Raw genomic sequence first — 24483 nt, forward strand, 5'->3', positions numbered from 1 at the left:
CATGATTAATGGAAAACAGACCATGGCTTATATTTAAATGAAGACCTTGGGTACAGGTAATTAAAGATCATTCCACAATATTTCTTTGGTTAAAGTTATTGATATGAATTATTGTCTTACCATCCATCCAAACCAACTGATTTTTTTCACCTGAATTAAGCCATCTGAGCCCCAAAGCTCCAGTAACAAAACTCCTACCGACAACAATCTTATGCTTTTTAGCTATACCAAATATGCCTTTACATATACAGCTGTCAAAACTATATTACATTCTGAACATGGAATACAATACACAATATCACAATTTTCATTTCCAGAGCTATTTTCAAAATCAATATGCATTATCTTTCAATGAGCAACTACATTTCAAAATACCCTTATATTTAGTTATTTTCAAGAGGCATGACATTTAAAAAACATTCACAAAATGGTAAACACAGTATGCTATTGATTGCTTCCCCTTTCCTCTAACTGATCAGTATAAAAATGCATTCGAAGTTTCATTCATATAGTTTTCTAAAAATAATACTTAGAATAACAGACAATAGTGACAATTTCTTCAATTTTGGTAAATTCATCTTTTATGTACTCAGAGCTGCAAATTCTTAATGCCCTAAGGTACATAGAGGAAAATACAGAAGACTTTAGGTTTTTAGAATGGCTTAAATAGATATGTATACGATAAGTTATTGGTTGACTTTCTCAATAGGGAACATTTAAATAGCAAAAAAAAAACCCCTAAGGTCAGAAAACTAACAATATCATCAACAAAGTAATATTTAATATTATGCGAGGACTAAAAGTGAAGGTATTAATCTAGTCTAAAAAATCTCTACTGTATATGTTAGATAAAAGACGGAACAAAGGTTTGTTTATTCATGACCATTGCAAACATTTGTTTATAAAAAAAGATGAGTTTGATAATATTATTTGTTAGTTTTTAAATATATTTTGCACATTGACAAAACATGACAATTAAAAATAGCTCAGAAAAAAACAATAATGTGATACATAATATTCCATGTTCTGAAAATAATTTTTATGTGGGCCAAACTTCTAAAAGCATATTTGTTGAAACAAAACAGCCTAAGATGGCTGTCTCTGCGGAGTTCATTAATAATGCTTTAGCTGTCTAAATGCCTTATTCAGCCTAATTCAGGTCACAGAATCTGCTTGCCAAATGCTGAGGAATTAATCCATATTAATGACATTACCTAGAGAAATACTGTTGAATCCTTTTTAATTACCGTTCCCAAAGTCACAATTTAAATCTGAGCCATGGTCTGTTTCCAAGAATTAAGTGCTATCCCCCTTTTTTTAAGTCTAACTTATCTGGAATCATCAGGAAACTGACCTTTCAGAGATACACTTTCCTGAATAAATACAATATCCTTATATTTCATTCTCTTTGTGTGATGATGTCATTTACAAAACAAAAGTACTAACTACAATCAAGACTTTTCCCTTTTCCTTTCATGACTATAGTATACAGTAATGCATATTTTATATTCATCACATGTCAACTGTCATGGTTATGTATGTTTATATATACTGTATATCCATCTATCTTTCTATCTACAGTATCTATCTTTTCATATTCAAGTAAGCAATATATTATACTCCTCCTAATATCTGGATTCTCTCTACACCTCAGGATCAGAGACCGAAGGGGGAACCAACTCAAAGATAATAGCTTTTGGCCGGCCAAGGAATCGAACCCGGGTCCGAGAAACTGAGGTGACAGTGACATACCACCTAGTCACCTCAGTAACAAGGAGAAAGCCATGGATATTAAATGATACGTGGGATACTATAAAAAGGGGACAAAGGCAGTTAACGATCCGAGTATTAAGTACTTTGGGTCATATGGCCTACTGAAATAAGCTTAAATTAATAAGCTATCATGACTTTCTAGATACTGTACATTTTCATTTACTTTTGGGAAGAATATTCAATTATAAAATACAAAACAATAATGAAAAAAAAATTTACCCCACATATATTCAAACGGAAAAGGCCTCAAGAAATAGAGATCATATTATTTACCTGATTTAGAACTTGCATTAAACGCTGGATTTCTGCATGGTACGAGACACTTTCTTGGTGCTTCTGTGTGATAGTTGCAATCATTTGATCCCTTTCTGCCTGGAAACTAGTGTATTGTTGAACTGCTGCATCTCTGGCTGATATGGCCTCCTTAATTTCATCAAGCAATTTACCTTTCTCTTCCTGAAGACTTCTATTTTCTTGATGAATCCTGTCATTTTCACTCTTAAGTAATTTTTCCTGTTGTACAAATATCTCTTTTTCTGAAGTAAATGCAGCTGCTGTTGTATTATCTTCTTTTTGACACTCGGAAAGTTGACCCTGTAATTTTAAAATAATATTTTCCTTCTCCTGTATCTCACACTCATGCTTCTTTTTTAATTCTAATACCTGTTCCTCTATTTCTCGATTCATCTTAGTGAGTTCAGCAATTTGGTTCTCATAATTTTTCAATGAAAGTTCTCTTTCTTGTTGGAAATTCATCTCTGACTCTTTGCTCTTTTCAAGTGACTCCGACAACCGAGAAATCTCTTTTTTCATGATATCCATCTCGCTAGCACTTTGGACTAGATTTGACAAAGCTACATCTCTTTCTGCTGCCAATTCCTTTAATTCTTTTTGTAAAGTAGAAAATTCTCTTTCCTTTATATCAGTCTCTACTGAAGTGAGTTCTTCCACTTTCTCTCGAAGCTGAAAAACTTCCATCTCACTTTTTTCTAATTTCTCTTTTAGTATATTTGCCTCCTGTTCTCTCTCTTCTCTGAGAGAACATTCAGACTCAAGTAAGGAATCATTTCTGTTGATTTGATCTCTCTCAATTTGCAAGGCTTTTTCTAGTTCCTCAATTTTCAATTTCTGTTCACTGCATTGATCTTGTAAAGCCTTGTGAGAACTTCGAATGTGAGCATGAACTTTGTCAGCATTGAAACTATCACAATGAAACATTTTCCCTAATTCTTCTAAAACTTGTGTTAATTCATCAATCTTATCTTCTTTGAATATTAGTTGTGATCGAATACTATTCAGTTCATCTACAAGTTTTGTTTCCTTAGCTTGAAAACGTGACAGAACGTCAGGATGGGAGTTATTTTCTGAAAACCTTTCTCGCAATTGGGTCCTAAGACCTTCTAATTCTGCCTCTAAAACTCTTATAGTGGCTTCTCTATTCTCTTGAATTTCATATTGAGCTAAGAGCTGATTGCCAATTGATTCTCTTTCATGTTTATTAAGAGTCATTTCTGCTTGCAGTCTAGAAATATGAAGTTCCAAATTAGTTACCAGCTCTTCCAGAGAATCCCTCTCATCTTTGAGTGTGACAGTTTCTAGATCAACCTGCTGCGTTAATGAAGATATGCGCATCTCCAATACATTTTTTTCTGCTCGCAATGACGCAGCTTCAGTTTCAAGATTTACCAAATTACCAGTTCTACCTTCCGATTCCCTAAGTTGTCCCTGTAAAGTTTCTCTTTCAGATCGCATATTTGCAACCTCGGTCTCAAGATTTCTACGAGCTTCTGATAAGGCTTCAACTTGTGCCTGTAAAGCCTCTATCTGACTGGCACTTTCTTGCTGTAGAGATTCTCTATTAACTTTCACTTGCTCTTTTCCTTCAGCCAGTGCAATTACAGAAACTTCTCCATCACCTTCAGCACATCCTTCCGATTCTTCTTCTATGGTTGGCAGTCCACGACTACTACCTTCCGGCTGAGGCCTCACTCCTTTTTGTATTTCTTCTAACTGATCACGAAGATCTTCACATTCTCGCTCTAAGTCAATCTGAAAAAATAAAAGATACAATGAAACTTCTACTTTTATAATAAAAAAAAAAAGTTATTGGAACCAACACTTTGTTCACACTGCTCAACAAAATAACATACCCTTGTTGTTTCTGCTTCTTGTAATTGCTCCTTTTTCTCCCTAAGTTCTTGTGCTAAAGATGAAACATGACGTTCGAGTGTGTCCCGTTGCCACACACTATCTTTAACAATTTCTGCAATCTTGTGGATATCTGTTCCAAAGTTATTAGTGACCTGAAAAAAAAATTTGATCAAAACTATTTCTCAAATTACACACTTTCTAGACTGACTAGGCTTATAACACAATTCCCAAACTTGCAAATCTAAAATGTAAAAAATTTCAAAAGAATATTAAAGAAGTATATTTGTTTTGTATTTTACATGTTTTATTAATAAATAAGTAGTTTCCTTACCTCAACATTACTGGATGTTAAAATCTTTTTCAACTGTTCATGGTCTTCCTTTTTATATTTTCGATGTTTGGAAATTTCCGCTTCCATGTGTTTTGACTTCGTTTGCAATTCTGCTATCGTTTCATTTGATATTTCTAGTTCTTGAACTTTAGCCTGTAACTCTGATTCCATTATTTCTGCCCGTGACTTTGCGTCTTGCATTTCCATATTCACAGTCCTAAAAGTTTCCTCAAGTGATTTCTTTTCATCTTCAACTGCTGACAATTTTGCTTCTAGAGTTTTTAGCTGCTGTTGACCTTCAATCAATTTCTCTACAGTTGATTTTCTCTCATTATCCTTTGCTACTAATTTTGATATTTCTTCTGTTAAGTTATTAACCTTAGCATTTAAGGAAGTAATTTCCATTTCAGCATTTAGTCTCTTTTCCTCACTTGCACTCAGTAATTCTTTGAAGGTTGACTCTGATACATTTTGATCTTTCCTCTCCACAACATTTTCCTCCAAGGACGAATCAAGTTGAGTAATCGAATTCTGCAACTCTGAACACGGCTTCTCGACCTTCCCAAGTTCCAGGGTTTGCTGTAGCGATTCCCTAGAAGCACATGAGCTTCTCTCTTCTCTTACTTTCTTCTTGAGCATTTCATTCTCATCAGATAACTGGTCTCTATTCAAAGACAACTGTTGTAACTTGTCTTTAAGAATAGTTAACTGTGAATTGAGTTCATTCTTATCACTTGTGGCAGTTTCAAGTTGCGCTTTCACAGAACTGAGAGAATTGTTATTCTCTTTAAAGCTATTCAATTCAGACTTCAACATCTCCAGCTGTGTCTCTGCTGTAAGATTTTGATTTTGAATCTGTCCCAACTGCTCTGCCAGAGAATCATGTGCTGCCTTACTAGTTTTTAATTCTTCTTGAAGACTTTCCTTCTGTTTTAGAAGTAGTTCTGCAAAATTAATAGTTTTATGAATAAACAATTCAAACCAATGTTTAATGCAATAAAATCATCTTCTACCTCAAGCAGCAAAAAGATTAAAATTACCTCTACAATTTTACAGTATATAATAGCTAGAGAGTTATTGACTGTTCAAGCTGTCAGAATAGGGAACGGTTAAGAATAGAAACCTACGGATTGCTGCCTCATGCTGGCCATCAATGTCCTCCAAACTTTTCAAATATTGTTCATTCTCTTCCTTTAATGTGGAACACTCGCTTGTGAGAGAATCCAACTTACTTTGAAGATGATTAGCTTCCTCATCCTGTAAATATATACAATTTTGTTTAATTTATTTGGAATAGGGAAAATAGAAGACATTGTTATTTCTCACAAAAAATAAAAATTCTTATGCATATTTTTGTATGTTCGGTGATGGCAAAAAGGGCAGATAACCCATTAACTTCATTAATCCAAAAATTGCAAAAAAAAAAAAAGTAATAAAAGAGGTGGAGGACAAAATCCAAGTCTGACATGAAAATATATACAATTCAAAGGTAGAAAATAACAGCAGTAATTTATAGCAAAGATGACAATCTCTCCAAACTGAATCTTACTTTTGCTTTGAGCTGTTGCACCTGCCTCTGGAGGATTTCTATCCGGCTTTTAAGTTGTTCTTTCTCCATTTCCATCTGGCTTCTTTCCTGTGGGTCAATAGAAAATTATCAATACAGATAATTCTTAAAAAACTTGGAACATTACTTAGAAATTAAGCAAATCCTATGACAAACATCTAATGGTACAGTATACACACACACATTAGTGAAGGCGATCTGTCAAAAATGACGGCTAAATATCTAGATAGATATGCACACACATGCAAGTCCCTCTCACCGGGGAATGACTACTCAGATCCCCCCTAACTGAGGAACTGGAAGATACTTGCTCTTTATTATATAGGGGAGATGGCAACATTGTTCAGTTAGTTCTTTCTACATGTTTAGGTTGTCCAAGCCCTTCTCCATCCAGCTAAAACCCAGGAAGAGCAGGCATTGGCTGCTGATGACTTACCCAGTAGACCTTTAAAGGTCCCCAAACGCTCCATCCCTTGCTAACAAGGATGGTTAGGTTTTCAGACACTAATAGAAACTATCAAGCTTGAATGTGTCTTGAAGCCCCGTCCAAAAGATTGCCAGGTAGGCACGTTTCCAACAGGATTTCTACATAATGCAGTTAATTCTAATAGTTTTGCCTTCTCCATCAAAAGCCACAACACTAAACAGTAAGCATTCTAAAAGTTTTATTCCCGCTGTGATCAGATTGTAGAATGATCTTCCTCTTCTAACTTGTTGCAAATGCTTTTATGTTGAAATGGCTGACATTAGTCTCATTTCATAGTTTATATCATCATTATCAGCTGTTGCTAGTACATAGCAGGACAAAGGCCTCAGATATGTCCTTCCACACAGATCTGTCTATGGTCTTTCTGTGACAGTCTGTACCTGCATATTTTCATAGCTCATCAATCCATCGTCTTCTCTTCCTTCTCTTGCTTCATTTCTATTCTCTATAGACCCATTCTGTTATTCTTCTTGTCCATCTATCACCTGTCCTTCCACTCGCATCTGTTTATGGTCTTTCTATGCCAGTCTAGTGATGCAAATATGACATTAATTCTAATGATGTTACTGATCTTAAAATATTTAATATTTGTTCTATTACTTCTCATACATATTATATTTATAAATTCTTTATTTTCTTTCCACACTGTGCTGTTTTCACTTTGGGAGCCCTTGGGGTTGTAGCATTCTACTTTTCCAACTAGGGCTGTATTTTGGCTAGTAATAATATCAATGAAGATAAATATATTTACAAACTACATAAAAGAAAATGTCTAGTAATAACAATAAATAAAATTGCTGAATGGGTGATAGATATATAATTACATTTAAAATTTTCCACTCTTTAAACGTCTATCTACCCACTTATCAATCTACAACACACACACACACGCACGCACACACATATATACATACATATATATATATATATATATATATATATATATATATATATATATATATATATATATATATGTGTGTGTGTGTGTGTGTTTGAAGTGCATGTGCGTGTATGTACGTAGAAACCGAAAATAGAGGAAACATAAAAGAAGAAATCTGTACATTTAATGCACAATGACAATAGTAGGCTACATATCATCATTATTATTATTATCATCATCATTACAGGCTAACCTATAAAAGGAGGCCTGGGATTGGTAACGATTATTAGTTTTAATACATCATATGAAACCTAACAACCACACACACCCATTAAAGGGCCAAACTTTAACATAAATATAGCCTAGTTGACAATGAAACAAAGTTAACGCGGGTACCACTGATGGGCCAAATATCGACAAATGGCGCATAGCTAAATATAAATATTACGCCTTGTCCAGGTACGTGAGCAAACGGTGTGTTTATGTTACACAGATGTAATCAATAAATAAAACAAAACTAACATAAACCTCTATTACCATTTCAGGTAAAATGTTACATAATCTATACGTGCGCACACACTATATATATATATATGTATATATATATATATATATATATATATATATATATATATTATATATATATATATATATATATATATATATATATATATATAATCAAGATGGCTTCGAGAAACTTTTCATGTCACGGTTATAATTTGTTAATAAAAGAAACGTAGATCTGACGAGACTGAAACAAAATAAAAAGCAAGATATTTTATCAATAGATTGAATGCACTTGTAAAAAAAAGTAAATGCTAACAAAAAAAAATGAAGTAAAAAAAAGGTAAATGCTAACAAAAAAAGAAAAAGAAAAAAAGAACCCAAGGTAGAATAGGAGTATTCATATAGACAACGGGAGCGAAAATAGATACAACGTTATGTAAAAAGTTACATAATACCTGCATGTTGAAATACATGGCACACAAAGGCAAGGGTTATAACTAAAGGAATGAGAATACAGAATGCAATATATTGATAAAAATATGACAAGAAGGAAAGGAAAAGTATCGAAACAAAGTTGGAAAGCATCATACTGAGAGAGGGAGCCTTTTGAGCCCTTTCAAGATGGTCACGGATGTCACGGGGACTGCTCACTCCAGTCACATGCATGAATGCAGGGAGCAAGTATGGGCACTGCGCATGCGTCAATATCCGAACGAAATTGAAGAATTGTGTAACATATACTGAAGTAGCAACTGCAGAGGAGGTATGATCGATAGATTTCCCCTTTGCATAGAAACGAGGAACCATCTACCTATTCGGTTTAGGCCTTATTGGGTACCAATACATTATGAAGGGGAGGTAGAAAAGAAAATGAACACACGAAGGGAGCAAGAGATTATCAAAGAAGGCGAGTTCTTTTGCGCTTCTCCAATTGTTCTGGTTAGGAAGAATATTACGTGTAGAATAATGAAAGCTGAAAGCCATTTCAAAAGATAATACTTTTACTTTGCCCTTTATCAGAATTGTTAAGGTGCGAGAGTAAAATTCTTCCCATTAAAGATTTAGTCTTAGATATCACCAAATTTCCATAGAAAAGAAAGGTAAGGAAATGATGGCTTCCATAGCTAATGATCATATTTTCAAATGGATACCACACTTTTGATTAAGGAATGTCCCTAGCCACTTTTCAGGGCTTACATTGTGTGTTAAATCCCCTAATTGGGCATAATGTACTTGGGCGGTACTGAGTAAGAAAGTTTGGTTAAAGAATGAATAGGAGAACAAAGGATTAACCTAGTCAATAACAGTTACTACCTCCTGTCTACAACAGAAGCATTCCGTTAATAATCAGATGTTTATTTTTACATTGCTGTTTATCATATACAAAGTAGTTTTGAAGTATTTTTTTTCATAGTTGATTGCTGATCGTTTTGCGAAATCAACGTTATATTTAAATAGTATATGACGGAATTACACTTAATATTTTGAAAGCATTCGATATGATGTTAAGAGTGCTTTTTCTTCCTTTAAAACTACGTTTTATTTTATTTGTTTATGATTGTGTATACTTTGATTAAAAGCAGCATTGCCAACCGGGTATTTTTTGTTAAGTATATCCCTACAGTTTGACAAAGAGTCAACGGAGGCAAATCAACATTTCAGCGAGGAAATATGAGAATGAAAATTAAATAATTTTTCGAGTTGAATATTCATAATTCTATAGATATTGTTTATAATATCATGTAAATATTGAAATTTCACTAAGGTAACCAACGGCTTGAAAGTAAATCTAAAGAAACACCCATTTTCTCAAGACAGTAGTAGTTCCTTGGACATCTGTTGACCCGCAGGGGTATTAAAAGAAGTACTGATAAGGTTTCAGCTATAGAGGGGTAACCGAGGCAAGGCATTGCAAAAAAAGTGGAGACAGTTTCCTGTGGCTCATGGGATATTGCAGTATTTAAAGCGAATTTAGTGGTGGGGGTAACAGTGAAACCTTTGACGCTTTGAAAAATCAGAACGAGTTTATTTGGGGAGTCAAGAAAAACTTCAACCTGTTACAAACTGCTTCAACAAGAAGGGAGCAGCACACTCCACAAATCGCAAAATTGTGAGATAGAGAAAGGTCCACTTGTATAACATCACCAGTACTAAAAATAAACAGAAAACTTTAACGTTAAGCTCGATGGATTGAAAGGCGGTTAGTTTAATATAATTAGGTTCCAGCACAAAGCAATTAAAGTAATTGATGTACTCTACAGGCGCTCTGTCATGGGTCACAACGAGGACCGAAGTTGAGAAACAACGATGCATCAGGACAGTAAAGTTACTAATCTTATTAAAGGATCAATCAAAACAATGATTGTATTATCCAGAAAAGCTCCACAAACACACACACACACACACACACTATATATATATATATATATATATATATATATATATATATATATATATATATATATATATATATATATATATACACATATACATATATATATAATGAAACATTGACAAATTTCATTCTAGCCGGCAGCCACTAAAAAATATGTTACCCAAGCTTAATGCTTTTCTTAAATGAAAGGAAAATATACATATTAAAAGTTGACATATTATATGGTACACCCGCCCCATTTAAGGAAATCATCCACTTAAATGCCTTTACAGGTGGCCACAAACTTAATTATTTGGCAAAAAATAACACCAACCAAACTTCCAGAGACAGAGATTACATCCATTTCCCCAGAGTTAGTGGAAGTCCTCTCCCACACCCAAAGACTTCTGCTTTAAAAGAAAATTTTCTAGATCTTACAAAAATTAGCAGAGTTGAACATATTTATCAGGGGGGGGGGGAAGGTAAAAAAAAGATAAAAAAAAATCGATAGCGAATTATTAGATTTTCAAAATCTTGATATAAATTCTAACTTCATTATTTTTCAACTTGAAATCAAAGACTTTATTCAAAAAGAAAATGATTCACTTCAGATACACTAAAAGCACGAGAGAGAGAGAGAGAGAGAGAGAGAGAGAGAGAGAGAGAGATCTTGCTAGTATAAAAAAGATTTCTAACTATACATGCAAAAACAAAATCCAACCTCGATAGAGCTTAGGATCTCCTATTTTCTACAGAAAATGTTTGAAAAGAATAATTTAAACTGTGCAGACTAAAAAAAACAGGAATTCTGTCTAGAAGAATGTTTCCATGACAAAGTCCTTTCAAATATTTATGGTTATTGAAAATAAAACTATTACTGAACTCTTTCCCACATTCCCATTAGAGATGATTAACTAGTTGAAGATAGAAAACTTTCTTTTGCAAAGCGTGACCCATTTCAGCAGACTTTGACGCAAAACACAAATAATTTGATCAACAATGGCGTTTGGAATAATCCTGAACGCTAAGAAAATAGCACGAACTTATTCACCACATCCATAAATAAAAATCAATATTTAGGAATTTTACTGAATGATGCGTCTGACTTTTATAACATAGATTGATATCTATTGGCTCTCCAAAAATTAAAAATCATAATATCGAAATCAGATGAAGATAGCAATACCGTGATCATGATTGGAAAATTCTATTATAACAAAATTGTTGAACTTCCTATTGATCCAATTAACAAAACAATGTTCATACAGTTTTAAAAAATCTGATTAATAGGTAAAGACCGGAAAAGTATTGAATTTTTTTTAGTATTTCAAAAAAGTTCATCCTAAAATTCCACATTATGGGTTCCAAAATCAAACTAAGGGCATATGCATATCCATCCAATAAACTTTGGTTACACAACTGATATCTATCATAATTTTTAGAAAGCCTAGGGTTATGTTTTCTATAGCTGCACAAGTTATCTTTGCGTCACACATATGTCTATTAGCTATTAATCTTAAAAACAACAAAATGCAGATGATGCTACTCTTGAGGTCACTCGTTCTCTCCTGTTTTAGATCACTTATTTATTTGATCATTTTTGCGTGAGGATGAATTGCAGCTAAGTCGACTTAACAGTAGCTGATGACGTGAAGTGATCTATCTAACTCAGTGGTTCACTAGACAAAGGTAACAGTGGATTCATAACGCTGAATGAATATTAATCTGAGTCATCGTCAACACAGCCTTTCTTTTTCGCAACGCGATAATAAATACCAGTTACGTGTTTCAGATGTTTTATTATACAGCTGTTGAAATACTGCTTCAGTCTACATGCCAGCAGCCAACCAGGCCTTTTAGCACTCACACATGATTCTTTGAATTGGTTGTTTTCATTTTCACAACAGTGGCAATTATGATTAAAACCAACGTCAGAAGGCAATCTTCTTCCTGCAGTGGTCGTGCCACAAAAAGTCGTGTGCGAGACTTATTTTGCGCACAGTCTGCACACAGTATAGCAAACACATTCCCTTCCTAAGTGCCATTTAAAGACAATGGTAACAAAGATCAAAATGAGAGAGAGAGAGAGAGAGAGAGAGAGAGAGAGAGAGAGAGAGAGAGAGAGAGAGAGAGAGAGAGAGAGAGAGAGAGAGAGAGACTAAAATTCGCATTCTTAGGAATATGCGAAAAAAGAATAAAGGAACATTCGTATCGAACAACCTTGTGCTACCATCTGTGGTTAACTTTACTTAAATGCAAAATCCCATTTTACAAACGAACCTTTCTGTCTATATGCTTTCAATAGATAACACATGACAACAGCTGTCGTAAGTATTTTAACGAAACGTTTACTCACACTATATGTTACTATATCACGGGTGTACATATAATATATAAGTGATGGTGGGAGACTTAAGTCTGATCGGTCACAGCAAACCAACCTAGTATGGGTGGCTCTGCCTACAGTAATACAGCTTTGCTGATCATGAGAATTCACAAATCTTTTATCATTTTAAGGTATCCCCAGTCAAAGGTGTGTGTGTATATATATATATATATATATATATATATATATATATATATACATATATATACATATATATACATATATATATATATATATATATATATATATATATATATATATATATGTACTGTATATATACACACACACGAATCTCTATTAACATGCAGTCTCTAATCAAGGAATGACACAGATCACTGACACATTCATTATTTAAAGGTAAATGGAGGCCCAACCGAGTGGCCCTTTTGGGCCAATGCCCTTCATCTGGCTTCCTTCGCGGATATCAAGATCCTTCCCTTTCAACAACTCTTTTCAAGTCATCAAAGATCAACAATGACGATAACGGCATATGCAGCTAAAAGTGCTCCTTCCTGCTAGATCCCGTCCGTCAGACTAAATTAGAACGTTGACAAGATTAACTTTGCAAAATAACCCGATTTTACACTGGTTCGGCTACTTGATTTCGCCAAGGCGTGCTTCCTTCAACTACTACTGTACTGTCTCGCAATATAGTCATTTGATCAATTACTGTACACCTTCATCGCCGAAGGGCTTACTTCCAGCCAGTCGTTTTCTGCTACTGTTATAATTATTATTATTATCATTATTATTTGTATTATTATTAATAATAATATAATTACTTGCTAAGCCAAAACTCTAGTTGAAAAATCGGGTAATAATCGATCTTTCAGGATTCGTTACTCAAATTTTAATTAATTTGCTCTATTTCAACAGTATATTTTATGTTGCAATTATTTAAATATGCTCAACTATGTCAAATTAATAATATAAAAAATACCAACGAACAAAGTTTAGTACTATTTCGTAGATAAAAAATATAATGAAAGACCGTAATGAGGTTCAATTTCTTTCCTATAACTGCACACAATAATGCTCCTTCCAACCACACACATGTGAATAACATTTCCCCTTGAGAAACTGCAAAATGTAAAACGTGACCCTCGTAATTTGTCAACACTTCCTGCGCCAAAAAGCTATTACTCATCCATAAACAAATAAACTGTTGTAAAAAATAAAGTGATACTAAGTACTAAATATATTGGGGTAAAAATCTCAATTCAGGACAGAAGAAAGTAATTGACATCAAGAAAACAAATGGCACTAACGAATAATGCATAAATATTTTGAAAAAAATAAATTCCAAACACAAACGGTATATATAATTACCATTTCCCAAGCAGCGGCATCTTTCCCGTATGTTGCTCTTTCAGCAAGTCCATCATCACTCTGCAACAAAAACAACAGGAATGTAAGTTGCAGTGCAAATTGCCCTTCCAAAATAAACTGCATACACACGCACAGTGCATAACCTCTCTTGGATCACACACGATTCTATTTATATAGTTCAGCTACAAAAAGCCAACATATTGTCGATATGTTTTTACAAAACAAACCCGAGAGAGAGAGAGAGAGAGAGAGATATGGTTTAAAAAATAACCAACCTTACAGCAAGGGTTTTACAATATGTTCTGTTCGACGCCATTTAATCTTTCCAGGCGTTCACTATCAAGAAAAGAATAACAGGGTTACACATTAGGACTATAGTCAATTTTTTTAGCGAGGCATTTTCGCACCGACTCGCAGGGGTGCCCTTTTAGCTTGGAAAAAATTCCTGATCGCTGATTGGTTGAACAAGATAATTCTAACCAATCAGCGATCAGGAAACTTTTCTGAGCTACAAGGGCACCCCGCTGAGTCGGTGCAAATGCGCCTCATTAAAAGAAATTGACTATGGTGAAACGGAACAGGAATGAAAATCATGTTAGTAAATAAATAGACTCCTATATATAAGGCAAATCATAAAATAGCATGGAAGTTATGATACATGGAAAAAGATGCCCCGTTATGTGAGAATAATGGCTCTAACAAGTTTCACATTTTTAACTACCTATAAGTTTTGCCATAGTACAGCGCCGCTCTGTAAGTATAAATACAGTTTAAATAACAGTTTTATTTATACCTATATGTGTATATATATATATATATATATATATATATATATATATATATATATATATATATGTCTTATGTATACATATATAAACTATATGTATGAATACAAACACATTATATACTGATATATATATATATATATATATATATATATATATATATATATATATATATATAATTAAGAAATGCTAAGAGGCCAAAAGAGGAGAGCTAAAAACGGTTAGACAGATATCCTGAAAGATTAAGGAAGGTCCTATGACATCCGGGAAACACACGAGTGTGACCAAGACAGGAATGAATGGCACAGTGTGTATGTGTGTGTGTGTGTGTACTGTAGATGAGCCTTTTGGGTGACTAGGTATATGAAGACTGTATAAGGGGTCATCGTCGATTCTGCTGTTTAAATTAAAAGATGAATGTGACAGTAGAGATCGACACGACTAACGGTGAAACGACTAAATATTAATATCTCCTCTCTTGGTAACCAATGCCCTCGACATATATGTTGTGGTAAGATGAATACATTGGAATAAGTATCAATGATTAATAGTAGATCTCAGACAGCGCAACATAGAACCAAGTAAATGGGAAGTAGCGAGTGAAATAGGGTTTAGAAAATCAAAAAGGAAGGAAGAGTCCTCCAAACTTTTGAAGCAAATGCTACAAAGGATAAAGCAAACTTGATATAATCATATTGCTGGCAAGAGCCCTTTTCGAAATAGTTCCTATACACAATGCATAGCACAGTTACACGAGGATACCAGCAAAGACAAACTTAAATGTGAGAACTTACATTATTAAATAACGGATAAATCGAAGGATCTTTTTTTCCACACCTATTCACCGCAATCCTTATATTTCCAAATAGAATAAAGGATTGTTTCTTCTTATAGATTCGAGATGAGTCTGTGGTATTCCCTTTTGCCATAAAATATGATGAATTTAACCACATGCCCTCAATTTCAATTTTTGTTTCACGGTTATAAGATTTGAATGTTAGTTTGACAAAACGCTTTACATAGTCTATGTAAAACTGAAGAGGAAACATTAAAATAAATCATCCATCAAAAGAGTTTATGGAGATAGAGCCAACGTAAAAAACAGTGCTGAACAAAATTATATATAAATAAAAGACTGTACACCAAAAATACATCTTAATAAGACTTTGTGCTTCACCAATAATTGTAAGGTACAACAATTCTTATATATATATATATATATATATATATATATATATATATATATATATATATATATATATATATATATATAGAGTAGACTACGATTACTCTATAAGACAACACAGAATGCCTGTGCTTCACCAATAAATGTAAGGCACAACATATATATATATATATATATATATATATATATAGATATATATATACATATATATATATATCTATATATATATATATATATATATATATATATCTATATATATATATATATATACATATATATATACATATATATATATATATATATATACATATATATATATATATATAAATATATATATATATATATATATATAGAGTACGATAACTCTATAAGACAACACAGAATGCCTCGCAAATCTGAACGACTGGAGGATAACAATACAAAATTGTGGAGGCAAATGGATGAAGAAATTACCGTATCAGTATCAAAGAATGGAGTCCACACGCATGGTTCAATAACGTAAGATTTTGAAGACTTCTTTTTTTTTCTTCGTGCATACATTCATCAAAGCCATTGCAATTTACACCTACCAACCATGCAACGGATGATTGGGAATGAGACCGGTTAGCCTTTAAAAAAAAAAAAAAAAAAAAAAAAAAAAAAAAAAAAAAAAAAAAAAAAAAAAAAAAAAAAAAAAAAAAAAACAGCAAGCAAGCAAGCAAGTTAAATGTCGATGAGGATGCGTTTGATAAACCTGGAAGGCAAGAGAAAACACCGTTCGTAAATCGAGACTTTTAGCTTGCTTCATACAATATACAAGAATAAAAGAATAAAAATCTAGATGTGCCTGACTACACATGTATACAACCAGCTTGAAAAGCTGTCGAATGAAAAGAAATGACTTTGGCAGAAACCGCTTGTAGGCAATAGAAAAGTGGACTGCCCTCGTCATTGCAACTTGGGGTTTATGCACTATTCAATTTTCTAAATCAAACCTTAATGAACTTGGATGCAGATTTAAACCCTTCGCTTATTTCCTCAGTCGTGGGACCATGGAAAAATACGATTTAATAAAATTCATGAATTGGTGAACTGAATAATCTATCCTTAATTTGATTTAATTTTTTTAATAATAGATATTGTTCACTAATAGCGTCTCCCTATTGCTACTATTTGGCCAGATATTAGATATCAAATAGGAATACCACAAAAACAACTATTATATGGCATAGCAAGGGATGACGGGATAGACCGCTAGTCCAAATTAAAATGGTCCAACTAATAAGTTTTGATTAAAAAAAAAAACACAAACTGAATGATTCAGTTATCAATAAAGCATATACTGCATAAGAATATTCAAGATGCAGGCAATATATATATATATATATATATATATATATATATATATATATATATATATATATATATATATATATATATATACATATATATATATATATATATATATATATATATATATATATATATATATATATATATATATATATATATATATACATATATATATATATATATATATATATATACATGTACATATATGTATATATATATATATATATATATATATATATATATATATATATATATATATATATATATACACATATATCACAGACTTCCTTCTGTATTCTTGCGATCAATTTGTAAGAGCTATAAGTACGTCCCTTTCCAAATATGCCATCAAATTCCTTAGTTAGAATATTTTTCCTTTCCATTTTATAATCTGGGAATAAAATATGTAAATATATAAAACATCACACACAATCAAACGAACACACAAAGAGGGCATAAACATAATCTTCCAATTTCGTTGGCGGAGGTAATAACATTTCCTGACAACACCATTCGCTCTATAAAAATTCTAAAAATTTCACAACCGGAAATAAATAGATGGCGATGGAAAGAATTTTGATTAAAATATGAAAAATATACAGCAAAGGTGGGAATCCTAACACATATCAACTTCCCATGAATCAGAACATTACTTAAGAAGCCATCGCTGGAGTCCTTTTCTAAACCAGTACATTACATCTATCCAACCTCTTCTCTCAAGAACATATACGTCCCCATAGATCTTTATATAACACGCCGAAGGAAAATAAGTGGTGCATATAGATAGCAAACCTATCTTCTCGAAAATTAACGACATTGCCAGTCTGAAATGCTTTAGATCTGGTAAACATTTGTTTCATAAGTTAAAAGACTGAAGATGATAAAGCTACCCTGATCCAATATTTAAGATGGCGTGCATTCACGGTCCACCAGCAAAAACTGATTTCAAATTGGGGGATGTGTTGCTGCTAAGATTTAATGCGAAATTATATCTTCCAGAAAACGGTTAACAGCTAAGAGCTCTGGTCAGACTGGGGTGCCAAGGAGAGTGGTAGTTGTCTCAACGGAATTTCAAGCCACGTGGCACCAAAACTTGGACACGGCATTCAAGTGGAGGATATCATGAACGGCACTGTTAACGTTACGCGACTAACAGGATCATGGCAAAAATAAATAAGAATACCAAAGTATTACTACAGACTTGAAGTATGTAATAACTAAAAATGGGACTCAAGGGGGTTCCCTTACAATGAGGGAATTGAAACACAAAGTAATGTTTCATGCCTTATACCATTCTCGATTGAGTCCATGCATACTCGCATGACCAAAATGGGAATCAGCATTCCGGAATTACAGACAAGAGAGAAGTGAGGAATCAAAAAGAACCCGGCGTATGAACTTTGCATTTCTCATTTCTGCACTCGACACAAAATTCCTTATTTGATTATTTCCATCTGATTGTGAATATGTAGCGCTCTATACACAGATGAGAGAGAGAGAGAGAGAGAGAGAGAGAGAGAGAGAGAGAGAGAGAGAGAGAGAGAGAGAGAGAGTCATACATTTTATAAATCCATATAACTCAACGGTTGATAATTTCATGTTTCATTAAGTACGTTTCCCTGTGTATTCAGTATACGCATGCATATATATATATATATATATATATATATATATATATATATATATATATATATGTATATATATATATATATATATATATATATATATATATATACACACACACACACGAACACGCATACATTTTTTCCTAAACCTAGGCTACAGGCAGCCGGCTCCAATGAGCATGCGGGCTTAGCTTGTCAGTATTATCAGTGTACATTTTGTTTGAACATTTCCGGAGTCAGTCTAAACCGAAAAAAAAAAAAAATTCTCGTAAACTTAATTCCTTCTGGATCACCGGAAAGTCTATGTGAAATTTCACAATTTAAAGGTTTTCTGAATTTTATTACGGAAGATATAACATTAGTATAAAGACTTCAATAATTACGTGAGAGTCTGAGATCAAGTTTGCTGGATTATAAGTGTGAATAATCGCTGGTTATGGAGAAAGAAAGAAGAGGAGTGTAGTGATGAATACCGTGAGTAGGGAGAGGATGATCATGCACGGCCATGCCTTGTTACATAACACCGGTGGGCAAGGACAACAAAGGTAATACCTCGCCTAACTTACCTCCACTCTTCCCTACACACACACACACACACACACAGATATTCACTCTTGTGTAATTGCATAATCCTCCAACAAATATGGGGTTGGGTCGAATGAGGTCACTACCCCAATTATCATTATATGTTGTTCCGGTTGGAGTAAAACGTCGGGCAAGTCTCATTTCAGTTTTGGATATAGATATTTGCAGGAAAGAAGTAGATAACAAACAGCTATCATGGGCATGGAAATGGCAACCTTTATAGAAACCCTGCGAAAGACCTTAGTAGCTTGGTGTGAACGGCAATGGTCAAGACGTTACCCAAGACAAAGACACTAGCAACGGTTATGCTATTTTGTAATGGGAGGGTCGTTGGGTCTTATCAACAAAGGTTCCAGCACATGCAGTACAATACACATCAAGATAAGGCCTCCGGTGATTTAGAGACAAGGCACACGACATCAAAGTGACCCTAGAGTGAAAGCATTGAACCTACCACCTACCCTTACTTTATGCCCCATATTTTCGATATAAACTTCCTTTGGAATATTTTTTACTTCAAATCTACACACTGCTTTAGGGAAGAACAAGATTTATGAAAACAGAGGATTGCACCGACTGGCATATGAAACAGGAAAGTTCATTCACGTAGAGTTTACCGTCCGAGGCAGTGTGCCTTAGAGCATTCCATAATGATAATATATTGACGTTTTAAAGACGAAATTTATATACTCATTGTATTATACAAAATTTGACCGGTTTACATTTATGATACAGAGAAACTTTAATTAAAAACCCCTTAAATCCTGAACAAGTCGGACATTATCAACAACAATTAGAAAATCTAAAAAAATAATGGAAATAAATGACACAAAATTGACATTACACAGAAAAATTAGAACAGGCACTTCTAATTCGGGAAGAAAATTTCCATGCAACTGCGTTTTCTTTAAAATGAAATCATTCCAGTTCACGACTGGAAATAGAACAAATAAAAGGAATGATATACTGCCTCAAGAGCTCTTCGCTCTCACGGGAAGTGAGAATCACAGGTAAGGTTTTGCTTTGTCAATGAAATTAAGATATAAAATACAGTAAGCTCAGCAGGGTGAACGAAAACACGAGACCCTATGGCCAAATTATCTTGCACAAACACGGTGCATTCAACAAGTGTTACTAACGTAAAGGCACCAATGTTAATAATTCCTCCGTAAACCCTTTGAGCGAGGTAGTCGAAACGCTAAAAGTCGACATTTTCGGAACTTAAAACTATAACACATTAAGACCAGCACCCACCGAGACATGATCCGTGGACCTCCCTCAGAGCACGAATTCACACAAAATGCACAACACCACGAGGCTTCGGCCAGCACTGTCATACAACAACCAGTAACTTCGCCTCCGCACCGATGACTGCTGTATGCACTGTACACGTCAGCCGTTAAGAATGGCCAGGACAGGATGGGTGGGGCGTCAGGGAGGGTGAGGAAAGGGGGGGGGGCAATTGGGGGAAAGGAGGCAATGAGAGGGGAAAGGGGAGAAAATGACTAAAGTGGGGAAGGAGGATGTAACGGATGAACGAGGTACATATACACGGTAGAGGCGATACGGAGCTGAAGAGAGGGAGAGTAAAATGTGCACCTCGGCATATCGTTGACCCTACCCCCCAACCCCACCCCCACACATAACCCCCACAACCTTCCCGGTTGCATGAACCAATGAAATAACAGAGAAAGGCAGGAGTGAAGAGACTCCTCCACGAGAGAATTTTGTAGCAAGAAAGACCAGGAAGACGAGTGGAGGAGGGAGGGAGGGAGGGTGAAGGAGTCTCGAAAAAACAGGCGGTGCCTCACAGAAGGGAAGGGGAGGGGACAGGTAAGAAATAGGAGGCGGCTCCATATCGCTGTGGGGAGATGTGGAATATGCTGACCACGTTATCGCTGCTGAGGGTTGGGGGGAGGGGAGAACTGAGGGAGGGGGAAGGGAGATTTTCAAATGATGGGGCAAAGAGGGCATGCACTGGGATGGAGACGCGAGTATTAATGAAAGGAGAGAAAGCAATAGGGGGTAAATGAATAAGAGCATAGAAATACAGTAACCGGGCGGTAATTTTGTCAATGCTGGTACATAGGAGGAACCGTTCCGGGTTGAGAGAGAGAGAGAGAGAGAGAGAGAGAGAGAGACTAGCATACCTTCCTCCACTCATACTCACAATGAGTGCCATGAGGTGAGAGAGTGAGAGAAAAAATACTAGCATACTTTCCTTCACTCACGCTTACAATGAGTGCCATGAGAGAGAGAGAGAGAGAGAGAGAGAGTAGCATACCTTCCTCCACTCGAACTTACAATGAAAGAGAGAGAGAGAGAGAGAGAGAGAGAGAGAGAGAGAGTAGCATACCTTCCTCCACTCGAACTTACAATGAGAGAGAGAGAAGAGAGAGAGAGAGAGAGAGACTAGCATACCTTCCTCCACTCACGCTTACAATGAGTGCCATGAGGTGAGAGAGAGAGAGAGAGAGAGATTAGCATATCTTCCTCCACTCGAACTTACAATGAGAGAGAGAGAGAGAGAGAGAGAGAGACTAGCATACCTTCCTCCATTCACACTTATAATGAGTGCCATGAGGTGAGAGAGAGAGAGAGAGAGAGAGAGTAGCATACCTTCCTCCGCTCACGCTTACAATGAATGCCATGAGAGAGAGAGAGAGAGAGAGACTCACGCTTACAATGAGTGCCATGAGGTGAGAGAGAGAGAGAGAGAGAAACTCACGCTTACAATGAGTGCCATGAGGTGAGAGAGAGAGAGAGAGAGAGAGAGAGAGACTAGCATACCTTCCTCCACTCACGCTTACAATGAATGCCATGAGGGAGAGAGAGAGAGAGAGATTACCATACCTTCCTCTACTCACGTTTACAATGAGAGAGAGAGAGAGAGAGTAGCATACCTTCCTCCGCTCACGCTTACAATGAATGCAATGAGAGAGAGAGAGAGAGAGAGAGAGAGACTCACGCTTACAATGAGTGCCATGAGGGGGGAGAGAGAGAGAGAGAGAGAGAGAGAAACTCACGCTTACAATGAGTGCCATGAGGTGAGAGAGAGAGAGAGAGAGAAACTCACGCTTACAATGAGTGCCATGAGGTGAGAGAGAGAGAGAGAGAGAGAGAGAGAGAGAGACTAGCATACCTTCCTCCACTCACGCTTACAATGAATGCCATGAGGTGAGAGAGAGAGAGAGAGAGAGATTACCATACCTTCCTCTACTCACGTTTACAATGAGAGAGAGAGAGAGAGAGAGTAGCATACCTTCCTCCGCTCACGCTTACAATGAATGCAATGAGAGAGAGAGAGAGAGAGAGAGAGAGAGAGAGACTCCACGCTTACAATGAGTGCCATGAGGGGGGGAGAGAGAGAGAGAGAGAGAGAAACTCACGCTTACAATGAGTGCCATGAGGTGAGGAGAGAGAGAGAGAGAAACTCACGCTTACAATGAGTGCCATAGGTGAGAGAGAGAGAGAGAGAGAGAGAGAGAGAGAGAGACTAGCATACCTTCCTCCACTCACGCTTACAATGAATGCCATGAGGTGAGAGAGAGAGAGAGAGAGATTACCATACCTTCCTCTACTCACGTTTACAATGAGAGAGAGAGAGAGAGAGAGTAGCATACCTTCCTCCGCTCACGCTTACAATGAATGCAATGAGAGAGAGAGAGAGAGAGAGAGAGAGAGACTCACGCTTACAATGAGTGCCATGAGGGGGGATGAGAGAGAGAGAGAGAGAGAGAAACTCACGCTTACAATGAGTGCCATGAGGTGAGAGAGAGAGAGAGAGAGAAACTCACGCTTACAATGAGTGCCATGAGGTGAGAGAGAGAGAGAGAGAGAGAGAGAGAGACTAGCATACCTTCTCCACTCACGCTTACAATGAATGCCATGAGGTGAGAGAGAGAGAGAGAGAGAGAGATTACCATACCTTCCTCTACTCACGTTTACAATGAGAGAGAGAGAGAGAGAGAGTAGCATACCTTCCTCCGCTCACGCTTACAATGAATGCAATGAGAGAGAGAGAGAGAGAGAGAGATGAGAGAGACTCACGCTTACAATGAGTGCCATGAGGGGGGAGAGAGAGAGAGAGAGAGAAACTCACGCTTACAATGAGTGCCATGAGGAGAGAGAGAGAGAGAGAGAGAGAGAGAGAGAGAGAGTAGCATACCTTCCTCCGCTCACGCTTACAATGAATGCAATGAGAGAGAGAGAGAGAGAGAGAGAGAGAACTCACGCTTACAATGAGTGCCATGAGGTGAGAGAGAGAGAGAGAGAGAGAGATTAGCACACCTTCCTCCGCTCACGCTTATAATGAGTGCCATGAGGTGTGAGAGAGAGAGAGAGAGAGAGAGAGATTAGCACACCTTCCTCCGCTCACGCTTATAATGAGTGCCATGAAGTGTGTGTGTGTGAGAGAGAGAGAGAGAGAGAGAGAGAGAGAGAGAGAGAAGCAACATAACCTGTTATATGCGTAATAAAACTCATTATGTCCGGAAAAGTAAATAATAACATGACATAAAGGGCGGAAATTAATCCCAGCATTATAAATAACAATGGAAGGAAAACCTGATATGCTCTCTCTCTCTCTCTCTCTCTCTCTCTCTCTCTCTCTCTCCATAGTGTTGTAAATCTATACTTCAAGAGCACACCTGATGATAAATATAAAAATACATACAAACATAAAAACTTCATCAAATTGCAGACGTACACAAGTGCTATTCTAAAACCTCATCAAGAAGCCTGGTGCCAAATTATAATTTTCCATGCAAAACTTGAAACGATGAAGTACATTGTATGTATATTTTCATACAGACGCACTTGAGGAAATTGTGGTCTGGATGGAAAAACGTACAATAAAGATCAAAGTAAATAACCACTGTGTTATCCAGCACCAACCGCCAGCATATTCAAGTTGGAAAATGCAATAAATTACACCCGCCACGCGTTCAAAGCTCCAGTAGCATTACGTATTCAAAAGAGTTTTACATTATAATGCCAATATATAAGGCGTACACCGAGTTACCTGTATCCGGGAGTTTAAGTAAATTACCAGAGCTCATCACAAACACTATTTTGAGTGTGGATGGAAAGGTTTCAAAAGGGAAAATCACTGACTGCGTTAGCTGCCCGTGATAAAAAGATAAATAGGAATATGCATCAAAGTGAACTTGGATTGTTGTTTGAA

The 24483-nt window shown here is 35.6% G+C and overlaps 1 protein-coding gene across 4 annotated transcripts in view; it reads right to left on the reverse strand.

The window, feature by feature from the left end:
- LOC137645718 (thyroid receptor-interacting protein 11-like) overlaps positions 1 to 24483 on the reverse strand; it is a 346293-nt gene that overhangs the window by 58188 nt on the left and 263622 nt on the right. For 3 of the 4 annotated variants that reach the window (XM_068378600.1, XM_068378602.1, XM_068378601.1), the window contains 6 exons: positions 13786 to 13845; positions 5805 to 5891; positions 5383 to 5512; positions 4256 to 5199; positions 3924 to 4076; positions 2047 to 3822 (listed from right to left, as the gene is read on the reverse strand). In XM_068378600.1, the coding sequence (XP_068234701.1) occupies positions 2047 to 3822; positions 3924 to 4076; positions 4256 to 5199; positions 5383 to 5512; positions 5805 to 5891; positions 13786 to 13845 (3150 nt within the window). Of the gene's footprint in view, positions 1 to 2046; positions 3823 to 3923; positions 4077 to 4255; positions 5200 to 5382; positions 5513 to 5804; positions 5892 to 13785; positions 13846 to 20552; positions 20700 to 24483 lie in introns of those variants that run through there. The other variant, XM_068378603.1, reaches the window with a different exon arrangement.

Source organism: Palaemon carinicauda, chromosome 8 (assembly GCF_036898095.1).
Source record: "Palaemon carinicauda isolate YSFRI2023 chromosome 8, ASM3689809v2, whole genome shotgun sequence".
In the NCBI taxonomy this organism is placed as follows: Eukaryota; Metazoa; Arthropoda; class Malacostraca; order Decapoda; family Palaemonidae; genus Palaemon; species Palaemon carinicauda.